This window comes from Delphinapterus leucas, chromosome 16 (assembly GCF_059928025.1).
Source record: "Delphinapterus leucas isolate spDelLeu-1000000601 "Yukka" chromosome 16, BTC_Dleu_Yukka2, whole genome shotgun sequence".
NCBI classification, from domain to species: Eukaryota; Metazoa; Chordata; class Mammalia; order Artiodactyla; family Monodontidae; genus Delphinapterus; species Delphinapterus leucas.
The window spans coordinates 64,951,631-64,965,671 of NC_143144.1; the positions used below are offsets into that span (position 1 = coordinate 64,951,631).

A 14,041-nucleotide genomic window follows, 5' to 3' on the forward strand; every position below is an offset into this window, starting at 1 on the left:
AATCTAAAAAGTAAAACGAATGTATATTAAAAAAACAGACTCACAGACATAGAGAACAAACTAGTGGTTACCTGTGGGCAAAGGGAAGGGTGGAGCAGCTAGATAGAGGTATAAACTAAGAGATATAAACTATTATGTATAAAATAAATAAGCAACAAGGATATATTTCATAGCACAGATAGAGGTATAAACTAAGAGATAGCACAGATAGCACAGATAGAGGTATAAACTAAGAGATATAAACTATTATGTATAAAATAAATAAGCAACAAGGATATATTTCATAGCACAGGAAAATATAAGCACTATTTTGTAATCTATAAAAATATTGACTCACTATGTTGTATACCTGAAGCTAATACTGTAAATCAACTATACTTCAATAAAAAATTTAAAAATAAAAACACTCACATGTCAGTGGTTGTTGCTAGAAAAAAAAAGGCACAATACATTAACAATTTCTGGCTACTTAAAATACATCACAGTGGCAGCAAGACCTCAAATCCACAGCTTTGAGCTCCCAAGTCAGTTTCACTTCCACTAGGTGGCGCTCCATATTAACGCAGTTCTTCAGTGTTTGTGGAGAGACTCTGGGGATGTTAGCGATTGGGAGTCTTTAACTTTTTTCTGCCACTCTTTTTAAAGGAGTATGTCTTTGGGAAAGTCTAAAAAATTAGCTGTGTCTCCGAACCCTAAAGAAAACCAGTCTCGTAAGTTCCACTGGGAAAGAAAGCAAATGTCGGATGCTACATAGCTGCATCACCTCTCCATGATTATAACAACAAAATGGTATATATATATATATATATATATATATATATATATATGTATCATACCTGTTGCACTGATATACTGTGTATCCAAAGCATAGTTTCTGTCCTGCTAGAAAATCAATACATCCCACTTGAAAAGCAAAAGCACGTCAGTTATCAATTTACTCAGATGCTCCTACAGCAAGAATTCCAAAGAATTAGAGAGAGAAAGAGAGAGGTGGGGGAGGGAGGGATGGACCACTGAGAGAGAAAGAAGGATAAGGAGGTTGGCAAAAAGGAAAGTAAAGAAGTGAACTTGAGAAACAGAGATGGGGGATGAAAAGAAATAAATAACTATGAGAGACTGAAAGAGTCCTTGGGAAGAAGAGTAGACACTGAAATAGAGAAACGGATTCAGGCCATACCTTGGGCAAAGCATATTTGGGCAGCTTCATTTGGGCAAACGGATTCCTTCGGTAGGAAACGTAGTAGTGTGGCCGTCCTCCTGATGTCAGCTGGAGCGTAAACATAAAGGGTGTAAGAAGAGCTACTACGGTACAGGTCACAGAAGGACAGCCCCTGAATGGAAGGGGGTAGCTGCCAACACAACAGCGTAAGTGAGTATTGTGGGCCAGTGTAAAGAATTGGCATTCAGTTCAAAAACAACTTAGACAGTGTATGTGATTTCAGAGGCCCAAAGTGAACCCACTGCACAAAAATACAATTCTTCAATTTGCCCTGTGGTGCAGAAGTCAGGATACATTTTTAGCAATTTTTTTTTTTTAATAATACAAGCCTTAGGGTATATTGGATCTGTGTCCCTCAGCAGCCCAGCCATCTAGCCCCAAGACTTTGACCACACAAACAGGTCCCTGTGCCAGATGAGAAGGGAATGGTCCAGGTCACAAGGGGCAGAACGGGAGCCCCCATCTCGGCACTGAATTCCAGTTCTGTGCAGTCACACTGCTGGCTGTGAGCATGTCCCACACACAGCAGTGCTGCTGATGTGTTAGACGAAAATCCAAGCCAGGATCGTGGTTCAAAATCATTCTAGACCTCAACCTCCCAGAAGAGAACAAATGGTGAGCTACCTCCCCCAGGTCTGCCCAGAATGTACAGCCCAAAGAACCCTGTGAGTCTGAGGGAGGGTGAGAAGCGCTATGGTCTCCAACTCAGCTGAGCACCACGAGGCGCAGGCTGTGAGCAGTGCACTGCCACTCTCTTTCTCCTTTGGAGCCACTCTTTTTTCCCCACCTTTATTGAGATATTATTGACATACAGCACATGCAAGTTTAATGTGTACAATATGATGATCTGATATGCATATATTGTGAAATGATTACCTCATATAAGGTTAGTTAACACCTCCATCCTTTTACTTAATTAAGATTTTGTGTCTATGTGTGTGATAAAATTTCAGATCTATTCTCATAACAACTTTCAAGTATATAATACAGTATAGCCACCATGCTGTTTATTACTTATACATCATATAGCTGGACATGTACCCCCTTTGACCGGAATCTCCCCATATCCCTAGCCCCCAGTCCCTGAAAACCACCTTTTTACTCTCAGTTTCTATGAATTCCTGTTGCTACTCTTAACCCATATAAACATCTGGACTTTGAAGTCATCTGGAGTTTGCATACTCAGAATGTCAACAAATGCTCTGGGTGAATTTTCACCAGACACGTAAAAATGTGACTAGAAAGTTATATTCACCATGACGTGGCCAGACCACCTCTTGGTCCTAGTGTCGGGTTATATGTTCATAGTGGCCTGGGTAGAAAATATATAAAACTCTAAATGCACAATTGATTTTCATTTGTGAGTCATATATGTGGATTTTAAACTGTTACTAGAAAACAGGAAAGGTCCCTGGAAGCAACACTGATAGAGAAACGATTTATACATAGAACCAATATGGGTAACCATTTCCCATTTTAATGTCACTTGATAATTTGATGCTGAAGTTATCAGAGTGCTCATTATTCATTTTCCTAGAGGAAAAGGAAGTGTGTATGTGTGTGTGTGTGTGTGTGTGTGTGTAACTGTGAACTACTTTAAAAGTACATAGGCTGACAGTAAGGAATTTGAACATTTACTTCCCAATACATGGGATTAAATATTCTAAATTATGATTTCTTGTCCAAGTAAACATACTAGTATCTAGAATGTCTCAATCACAGTGAAATTGTAGATTTATTTATATATATATAAACTATTTAGCTATTGTACCTTTGTCAATTTTAACATGGAAAGCAGTAAAGGAATTTTTAAATGTTTTGTCCAAACAAGGCTAAATTTGTCCTTAAATGTGAAAAGAAACAAAGCATTCTTGCTCCTTCTCTCTTCTAACCACTCCTGAACCCTCAGCTTCTCAAGCTGTTTCCCACTCTTGCGGAGGTGAGAAACCTGTCTGAATGCATCTCATCTAAATTCTCTTGACCCTGATCTCAGTCGTGCCTGTAAACAACAGAGGCTGACCGTGCTCTATCGGCTCTGCCTCTCACCACCTCCAGGCACCCCACATTGACAAGTCCTCCAGACACCACCCCAAGGAAGGAATTACTATTCTGTTAGTATAGAAGCTTCAAATTGGTAATGTTCCTTTTGTTAAAAAAATAATGCCTTGGTGGTGGGGGGGAAAGGGTAAGCTGGGACGAAGTGAGAGAGTGGCATGGACATGTATACACTACCAAATGTAAAACTGAGAGCTAGTGGGAAGCAGCCACATAGCACAGGGAGATCAGCTCGGTGCTTTGTGACCACCTAGAGAGGTGGGATAGGGAGGGTGGGAGGGAGAGAGACGCAAGATGGGGGAGATATGGGGATATATGTACACATATAGCTGATTCACTTTGTTATACAGCAGAAACTAACACACCATTGTAAGGCAATTATGCTCCAATAAAGATGTTAAAAAATAATAATAATAATGCTTTTTTCTTTCTTTCTTTATTGCTTTTCAGGGAGTGTAAGCAGGCAAAGGGGCTGCATTAGGGACAGAAGCAGGGAAGGGAAATGTCTTTGACACAATCAATGGAAGTGGATCTTTCATACCTGAACAAACACATAATCATCCTGGACAATCAAAGAGTCTGGGTCAATGTAGCCTGGGAAAGGTTTGTTTCTGCTGGCCTCTGTGCAGTTCTGCATTCCGCAGGTCAGGTATTGTGAATCTGAAATAAACGAGGGTGGGGTGATATACACACAGCATGTTAGAGTCAGAGTGGACATCTTCTACTTCTCTTGCTGTCTTTAAGCCTTTCCACAAACCTCACATTCTCTATTCACTACATTACTGTTACTATTGTCGTTAGAAGTATTATCAGTATTATTTTACTCACTTGCTGTCAACACCACCATCACTATTTCCCAGTGCCTCCACCAACTCTCGTCATCCTAGAATATTAAATTCCTGTTAATTAAATTTTTTCCTTCCAAACTCAATGAAAATATTTTCAAAAGCTGGCAATAATACTTGTGCCTTCTTAGTTATTTTTTCTCATTTATAGGCTTCACCTCCACACTTCGACCTTTGATAAACTGGGAAACACACACGTACGTGCAATTATCAATCACCTCACGCTAGAAGTGCTGTCGTTATAAACAATAAGGTGCTATGTGAAGATGAAGGTTTTTCTTCTATTACTAATTGGAAATAAAACAGAATTGAGAGGAGATTCCCAAATCAAAAACTTTGCCCTCATTTTATAGGTGAGTAAACTAAGACCCTGCATCTCACCTGAGACTATAGCAGGTGATAAACATATCAGTAATAACAACTCAATAGATTTGATCCCTGTTGCCGGAAGTATATTGTATGAGGGAGGCTGTCACTTTTTCAACCACAACTATTCTGCCCTCTCTATGAATCCGATGTCACTTAAAAGTCCTTTTGCCTCCTTGCACTTAGAATAAATTCAAACCCTCTACCACCACTGCTTCAACTGCCCCTCGTGCTAGTCTCTTCTCTCCCTGTGACTCTTCTAATCTAAACTGCAATATGTTCAGGAATTTGGCCAAACTTTCTACCACTAAAGAGGCTTTACATTTGTATTCTCTCTGCCTAAACTGCTTCTCCCCAGGTTGTTCCCCAACAAAAGTCTAGATTTCAGCTTACTGTTACTTCTGAGGGTTTTCCATGATTACTTTCGATAACACTCCATCCTGTTAATTCCCTTCATGGAATTTATCACAATCTAAAGTCACCTTGCTCATGATTTATTCCTGCCCCTCTCCCTGTTAGAATATAAGCTCCATGAAGACAGAGACCTCTTTTGTCTTTGTTGTTTCCTCCTAGACCTCCAGATTCTAATACTGTTCCAGGCACATAGTACGTAATAAATAAATATTCCTTGGAACATACCACTTTACTGGAATATATCTTTTTGAATGAAAAAGGAAGTTATTTTACCTTTTTTTTTGGTGCTTAATGAGTGGGTAAGTTTAATTTTAGGACATCAAAGATGTATGAAGAAATCCACTCTTCCAAATGAAGAAATCAGGGCATGATTATTTACATGAAATGGGGGGTAGGCAATCGTATGTTGAGTTGGATATTAGGATTCACTAATTGACTTCCCTGAAGGAAATTTCTAGCACTACTTTTACTGAAGAACTTGGGTAAACCTGTATTCTACAAGGAGTGCCGCTAGGGGGCGGCATGCATATTTGCTCCAACTGACCAATGGCTGACGTAGCTGCTGATAAGCTCTAAGGAGAGGGAAGGAGAGCTTTATCTACAATCTTCCTTTATCCCGCTGCCATGTGTGGTGATGGGGATAGCTCTCAAGTATTTTAACCCATCTAGTCCTCCAAAGAGAAATTAAAGAAAAGCCTTTCAGGCTTCCCTGGTGGCGCAGTGGTTGGGAGTCCGCCTGCCGATGCAGGGGACACGGGTTCGTGGCCCGGTCTGGGAGGATTCCGCATGCCGCGGAGTGGCTGGGCCAGTAAGCCATGGCCGCTGAGCCTGCGCTCCGCAACGGGAGAGGCCGCAACGGTGAGAGGCCAGCGTACCGAAAAAAAAAAAAAAAGAAAAGCCTTTTACTCTCCCTTCCCTATCTCCTTTCTTAGACATTCTTATAGTTTCATTTTAGGGCATAACTCATGATCTTTCTCCCTGAAGAGAATTTCTGGGATTCATCCCTTCCCAGAACAGTTCTCCCCATGCCACACAAAATCTGTACCTGACAATTTCACACTCCATCAGACCCTTCTACAGCTTTAGTTGACTTCTGTTTTTCAAAGGCAACTCAGGGTCATAGAAATGGAGATTGGCATCTGTGAGACCTGGGCTTGAGTTCTGGTGTGGTCATAGCTGCATAATTCAAAGGAAATTACCTTCCTGAGTCTTGCTTGGCATTATGGATCAACATCTTTTCGGGTTCATTTCTGAGAATTCGACTTGAAGAAATAATTAATGATCTATGCCAAGATTTATCTACTCTGATATTCATCATAGTGTTGCTTATAATTTAAAAAAATAAGAGAAAACAAAAAGGCCAACAATTGAGGAACAACTAAATAGACTGTGGCACATGCATAGTTTGCTATTAAAATTCTGCCTTTAGACTATATATGAGGAATTACAGAAATGCTTAATGCATTTTATATCATAAAAATAGCTTACCAATTAATAATGCTGTATCAATGTTAATTTCTTAGCTTTGAGAAAGAGAACATGGTTGTATAAGACGTTAACATTAGGAGAAGCCGGGTAAAGCTGCGCTATCTTGGTAACTTCTCTGTTTATCTAAATTTATTCCAAAATAAAAGTTTTTAAAAAGTAGGCTACCAAAATATGTGCATATGGACACGATTTTGTGCAAGTGGTATATATATAGATGTCTACATATGTATGTTTACATGGGGAAAATGAATAAAAGTTATATATGTGATGTCAACACTCGCGTAGAGGCAGTGATGTGAGAGAGGCAGACAACCAGGGTCAAATCTTTCGTCAGCACCTCTCAGCCGGGGAAAGGGGCCAGGGGTCATGGTGGGCTTGTGGGATCCTGCTTGCAAGAATTAGAGAACTGTCTCTAATTCCTTTGCTTGTTCTCTCTTCACTCCCCGTGCCACATACTGAGGCAGAACTGTGCAATGAGCCGTTCTTGAGCTGAGAATTACAAAATGTACAACCGAGGCACCCAAGAAAAGCCCCAGGAAGAGGTCTTGAAACCATGTCTTTCCTGGAGAGATTCAAAGTGAAATTTGCAAGCTGAAGGGGAACTGATCAATTCCCAGTGGCCTGCCTGTGGTAAACTGCTCCTGGTTTGTTCTCCTTCCCCTCCTAATGGAAACAGAAAGAAACTGGCTGCACTTCATACTGAGGGACCAATCATTCTTATTCCCCTTGGGGCTCGCTGTAACAGCATTAAGCATGATGAACTCTTTCCATATTCAATTCCGGTGAGTTTATGATGCAATTTCATAGGAAGTATCTTGTAATTTGGCATTAATTAACATCAATTAATGTAGGCAACTGCTAGACTTTAGAATTAATTTCATTACTTTTCCCACACAGATGTTTTCCTTGCCACAGGTAATTAGGACACTGTGCGGCTCTTTCTAAGCATCTCGCTCTCTGCAACAGCTGGTGCTTGGAATAATGCAATTCCCATGCCCCCTGTGCTGCTCTAAGGAAGGGAAGCTGCTTTTTAAAGGCCAGGCTTGGAGCAGGGGAACAAGGGTTTAAATGCAGGCTTAGCTTGGTAAACCTAAGCAAATCACTTTACTTCTCAAATCTGTAAAATGGGAATAAACAGGAGCCATCCTGCCAGCGGTTATGAGGACTTAAAACCTCGGTCGGGAAATGTGTTCAGTCCTGTGTCTGGCTGGACTGTGCTCACGTAGTGGGAGCTGTGGCTGTGATCGAAGCACCCCCTCTTTCATCACCAGTACTGCTCACTGTGTCTCAAGGGAACCAACTGGGAAGCACTACAGACATTTCTACCTGAGACAATAGGCTTCCTTTATATTCATGCTTTGGTTTGGGTTAATTTTTTTAAGTAATTTTTTAAAACACCATGAAAAGTATTCTCCCGGTGTAATTAATAGATAATAAATATTCTATGCAGGCAGTGTGAGGTAGTGGTTGGGGCAGAACTGGAAACTAACTGGGGCTGTGAGATGACACAGAAGTCACCTTGGTGCCCAGCACACAGGGCAGCCCGCCTGCAGCCAGATTGCTGTGCAGGGTCTCCCTCCCGTTGGAGTGAAGGGCTAGAGGTCCGAGCTCTTTCTCCCTTGTGTTATGTGACTCTGAGAAGGTCATTTACCAAGCTAGGCTTCAGACTTTTTCTCTATAAAACGTGGGTTATTAGAATTTTAGGATCAAAGGAGGATGTTAAAATCAGATTACTGACTTTCAGATCCGAAGGTCTTTACCATCCTTTACCCACTGAAACCTCTTCCCTTCTCACTCTCGCCCAAGGGAACAAAGCTCTGTGATGTTGCTGGGAAGTCTGTGTCTCTGGGGCTTCCGCTCTTTTTAAACAGCACGTGCATTCCTGGCTGACACCCTGTGTTCATTCAGAGAGCTCTCCTGGTTTGAACTGCCTTTTCCTTTCCTGTGATCCTATCCAAATACTTCCTGGGCCCTTCTGTGGAGTTTTTCCTGAGGCTTGGGCAGACCTCTCCCTTCCCACAATGGCTCCATTGATAGCGACAGCAGCATTAACCTCCAAAACAACCAGAGCAACCTCTCCTCTGAGTCGGGAACTGTGCTGAATGGACCCCATGCTTTTTCTCTTCTAAACTTTGGAGAAAATCCAGAATAAGGTACTTTTTACAGGTAAAGAACTCCAGACTTAGGGATGATATTTGAACATTGTAAAAGCTGAATTTTAAATAAAACCATAAAATAGGCTGGCAAGCATGAACACTTTAAAGCTCTCTCCCATCCCCCGTTAATTTTCAACTTTGAAGCAGAACAGTTTCTAAAGCCCATAATCTGTATATAAATTTTTATCTTGTTCTTTCTACTGTCCTATTATTTGGTTTGGAACATTCCTATTACATATTTGCACCCAACACACACTCACACACACACACAAACACACACACGTGTGTGTACACATGTATCAATAAGCTTGTGCTCACAGAAACTTCATTCCCATCAGGGGTCTAGAGCACTCTGTGGCACGTACCAGTTAGAAACTGAGATCTTCAAAAGTGAGACTCCAGCCTTGACCCCTGAAAGACTACACTGAGGACAAAAAGTTTCTGTGAAAATTATAAACTTAGATCAAATGTCCTCCTTTGGCATGATAAGCTTGTGGCATTGCTTTCTTCTAGGCAATCTCTTGATTTTGGCCCAGTATAACTTTCTAAGTGTCGTCTTGTGTTGTTAGCCTTTGGACATTCAGGAGGCCATGATTACCACAGGGAAAGTTCTGGAATTACACATTTTTTGCCAAGCATGGGGCTAGGAACTGGGGACATGAGAGAGGACAGGAGGGCAAAATAATTTAGTAGAAATAAAGAAAGTCCTTCACCAAGGATGATGCAGTGGGGTGAGTGTATCCTAGGAGGAGTGCAGGTGCAGGTTCTGTGGGTCCCCAGGTGAGGGGCATCTGACCTTCAAACCTCTCCACGGATGGTTTACTCTGTGTCAGGACTTCTCCTGCGACTCTGCATTTATTTTACTTTGCATCACACAGAGTTGTTGTGCCCTCATGGCCTATAGAACACCTGAATATAAAGACTATTTTACTATTGACTCTAAGTCACAGAGGGACAGTTACCTGTGCAGGGCTGAGGGTGGGGACACCCAGGGAAGGCTGCGTGGAAGAGCTGAGAAAAGCCTGGAAGTTGCTTGCAGCAGTGACAAGGTGGGAGACATCACTCCAGAAAGCAAGAGCACTGGGCCAGAGCACGGGGGCATGAGAGAGGATGGGAGACGGGCTTGGGGAATGTCAGTCACCTCTTCTGTGAGAAGGTCACACTAGAACTCCAGTTTATGCCAAGAAAAGACACGAAGTTATCTGCAAGGTCACACCCAGCCATGAAAAACCGAGAAGCATGTTTGTTCCAGTAACTTTCCAAATTGAGTTTACAAAGAAAGGAGTGGGAGACGGAGAGATAGAGACAGGGAAAAGGACAAATAGTAGGAAAGAAAGAAAATAGGAATCCAAGTGGAAAGGAGGGAGGGAGGGAAGGAAGGGAGGAAGAAGTGAAAGCAGTTTTGTGCATGGGGGAGAAAATACACAGCATGTATTCTCCAGGGCTTTCTGTGGGAGAGGGATGTGCACTATTTACTTAGATGTGTTCATGTGTTATATGATGATGCCAGGACAGAGGGTCAGTTCAAGGGACAGCCTCTGAGACACGTGGGTATATCCAAACCACTATTTCTTCACTTACTAACTTTCTATTTTCATCACACTCGATACTGAATATCATACTTGGAACATGATAAATACTCAATAAAGATCAATAAGACATGATCCTTGCCTTCCATAGTGAAATAAACAGAAGGAGATGACACGTTTGTCTGTCTTCTCTATATTCCAGCTACACCTCGGCCACGCCAAACATGCCCATACTCTGTATCCTTCACACGTGATGTTCCATCTGTCTGCAATGCTCTTCACCCAGCAGACCCAGCTCTTTCCCTTACTTCCATAAGGACTTGGCTGAAACACCAAATGCCACCTTATCAGAGATTCTTTGACAGCGGCCCCTGCCCCGCCCCGTCACTTTTTATCTAGACTCTGCTTTGTTTTGCTTCCTAGAACATACCATCACCTGGCACTATGCATCTGTTTATAACCTGTCTCCCCTAACCAGAAGGTTAAGCTCTATGAGAGTCGGGCCTTTGCAACGTCCCCTACTATCCTTCGTTCATGCCTAGAAGGGCAGCTGGCCTAGCACAGATGTCCAACAATGCTTTTCAAATGAATGGATAATAAATAGGTCTGCAATGAACCAGACCTGGCTTCAAATTTTAGCCTGCGGCAATGGCAAAAATATTTAGTCACTATAAGCCTCATTTTCCTCATAATTAACGTGAGGAAAATAATCATAGGTCCTGCCTCCAAGAGTTGTTGTAAGTAGTGCAGCGGCGCCAGCCAAATAATAGGAATATAATGCACGATCCTAGCATCCGTGTTGCTTGAGAACACATGGGGCAAAGGAGGGGGAGGTATGAGTAAGTGGCAAGATCTTTACGCTACCTTTTGTTCTTGTTTTAAAGCAGGAGTCAGAAACAGGAATTTTTTCAAACCCTTAGAAATTGCCACACATGCATGTTATATGGACTGTTGCTGCTGAGTCCCGGGGGAGCCTGAAGACCCAGGAGAAACCCAGTCCTTTGTCCTAGAGTTAAGATCCGGACATCTAACGAGGTCATGGTGAAGGTGAAAAGAGATGAGACATGTCAAGAAAGGACTTTAGCAGGCAGCAACCTAAGTGCCCATTCACTAGCACAGGAACGAATAACACAGGCAGAATCGTCACACACCGTAAAACGATACAGCAGTGAAAAAGACTGCACTGGAGCTCCACTCAGCACCATGGACAGAGTGCCACGCAAAGTACTGGGCGACAAGGCAGAAGGGAACCCAAAGTATGATACCATTTCTATGAAGTTCAAAATATGCAAATCAATACTATACACTGTTTAGGGATACAGACACAAACAACAGAAGGTAATGGTACGAATAGGAATGACTGACTCCCCTTTCAGAAGAATGGTCAGTGGGTGTAATCACAAGATTCAATCTGGGAAAGCGTGCTGTGGGCTTCAACTGTGTTTGCAACAATGTAATTAAGAGGTTGACACAAACTCTGGTCCATCCAAACCCAGCCTGTCATCTGTTTTTGTGTGACCCATGAACTATGAATGACTTTCACATTTTTTAATGGTTGAAAAAAGTCCTAAGAAGGGTAACAGTTCACAACCTGTGAAAATTATGTGAAATTCAAACTTCAGGGTCCATTAGTAAAGTTTTCTCAGAACACACACACACAGAAAAGATCTGGAGAAGACAAATTTCTCTCCTGCACCTCTGTGTTCTCCCCCTCAGGATGGGAGGTAAGGACACAGACTCTCTCACAGATGGGTGAGCACACAGGAGGCAGGGGAAGTAGTAGCACATAATGGATACAAAGGACCTAATTTGAAAGCTGCCCAGCTGAGCCTGTTACTGCACTGTCACTGTCAGGTTTTTCACTGCTGTGTGGGGAGGCTCGTGTTCTCTTACTTTATGCTTTCCTGGTTGGTTTTCAGGGTCGTCTTTAGGCTGCTAAGTCAGAGAGGCCAAATTGAAATCAATAGTCTTTGAAATTAAGAGACTTTTGCAATATGAAAAATGGGGTCAGAAGGACACTGCTAGAAAGACAAAGTGGTAGTGGTGCCAAAGCCTGGGAGCTCAAGGTAAAGTAGAGGTCGCACCCAAACCGCTGGCTGGAGACTCCTGACTTTCACTCTCTCTCCCACGCTTCTGTGATTTTCTTTCCCACCTTACTTGCACAGCAAGGTTTCTTTTTACCTGATATTTTAACACCCTCTGGGGGAAGGACTAAGTGTACCCTCTCTGCTGCCCAGCCCATTGTTTTCAGTGTCAAGTAAAATCCTCAGGTCCTGACCCCCGGGGCATTTTCCATTGTGGCCAACTCCAATTCCTCCAGGAGTTCCCCCTTCACTCCAGGCCTTGGCAGCCCAAGGACTACTCATTGGGCTGGCCACTTCCAAGCAGCCGGCATCCCAGGCTTTATCTGTTGCCTATAAAGCTCAAGGAGAAACCTGGCAAACGTTCTACACTGGTCTGAATGTCCTCTCCAGGTATGAAAGGAGGACACTGTGCGCACGGTACCAAGAACAACTGGAGACGTCTGGTTAGAAATCGGTGGGGGAGTAAAGGACACTCAAAACCCCGTCAAGCAATAAGGTTGAAGGGAATTCAGGGGATGCTCTGAAGTCCCTTCAGGTGCCTCCTAAATGTATCTAGGACGTTGGGTTACATTTCTAGGATCACTCTCTATTCTCAGTTGCAGGTTACTCAACATGGGAGGATCCCTTTCTAAGCCAGAAGAAACACCTCTGGAGTATATCCTTAAGAACTGGAAACTTAAATTTTACTGTAAGAGTGCCTGGCCTTTATATAAATCGGGGGATGGAAAATGGCCTGAAAATGGGTATCTTGCAATTGGATCTTTATTGCCACAGGATGGGAAAATGGACTAAGGTTCCCTATGTTCAAGTTTTCATGGCCTTTTATCATAATCCTGCTGTATGTGGCTCCATAATCAAAAGCCTGAGGAAACAGAAAATCTCTCCTAACATTCTAAATGATCCCCTCTAACTTCTCCCAACTCTCAGGGGGGAACCAAGTTCCCCCACTCTTGCAAGTTCCCTCACTCCTCCAGAGATTCTTCTGATCAAACTGAGACCCCAGCTCCCCAGAGAAACAATCCCTGCTTGGACAACATTTTATCAGCCAGTCTGCCCCTGTTATTAGGGCCAGTTTTAGCACTATTCGGTCATATTTTAGCTATGAAACTATGACTACAGAAAGGAAAGATGATTTTTTTTTTGACAATATGGCCACAATATTCTTTAGACTCTGGAGAAAACTGGTTAAAATAAAGCTTTTTTTGAAATTGTAAAACCGGTTCCTTTTGCATGTGCAATTAGAGAAATCTAGCTTGTTAAAATGCTTTTTGGTTGATTTTCAAAATTCTGACCCTGAGAGAATAAAAATATGCCTAGGAGAAAGCTTGAGGTTAACTCTTATCATGTCCTTGGGAAACAAACACAGCCCACTTTGCCTGAGACTTCGGCCTTGGGTTGCTTAGTGAAACTTCAAGTCAAAAAAAAAAAAAAAAGGCAAAGAGACAATTTAAGCCTCAAGAGGGAAACTATGAGATCTCTGTCTGGATATATGTATGTCTCAGTATGTGTCTTTGTCTTCGCATAATATTGCTGAAGTAAATTTGTAAATGAGCTCTATTTAACTGGCTTAGAAAAGAAAAGTAAGTGCTCACAAATCAAACAATTCTAAATACAAGACAGAAACTAAAGATGTTTGGGTTTATTTGACACACGCCTTGTACCACACTGAGAAAAAAAATGTGCTTTGGAAAAATACATGTTTTTAGAGGTTATGGAATGTGATCTTGAGTTTGATAATCAGAAAACGCCAGTATGACAAACAGTTACACCTGGTTTCTTCTTGGTTTTCACTAGAGGTCATGGGTTTTTAAGGGTTAAAAATTATAATACGTAATCAAAACTACCGAAGTGACAAGAGAAGCATTTCAGTGCGTAAAGCAAGTAG

General features: G+C 42.1%; 1 protein-coding gene across 1 annotated transcript in view; it reads right to left on the bottom strand.

Moving 5' to 3' along the window:
• Nucleotides 1–14,041, bottom strand: part of SORCS1 (sortilin related VPS10 domain containing receptor 1) — a 554,727-nt gene that overhangs the window by 132,410 nt on the left and 408,276 nt on the right. The window contains exons 7-8 of the mRNA XM_022568815.2: nt 3,816–3,934; nt 1,178–1,267 (exon numbers count right to left, since the gene is read on the bottom strand). Of these exons, the coding sequence (XP_022424523.2) occupies nt 1,178–1,267; nt 3,816–3,934 (209 nt within the window). The remainder of the gene's footprint in view (nt 1–1,177; nt 1,268–3,815; nt 3,935–14,041) is intronic.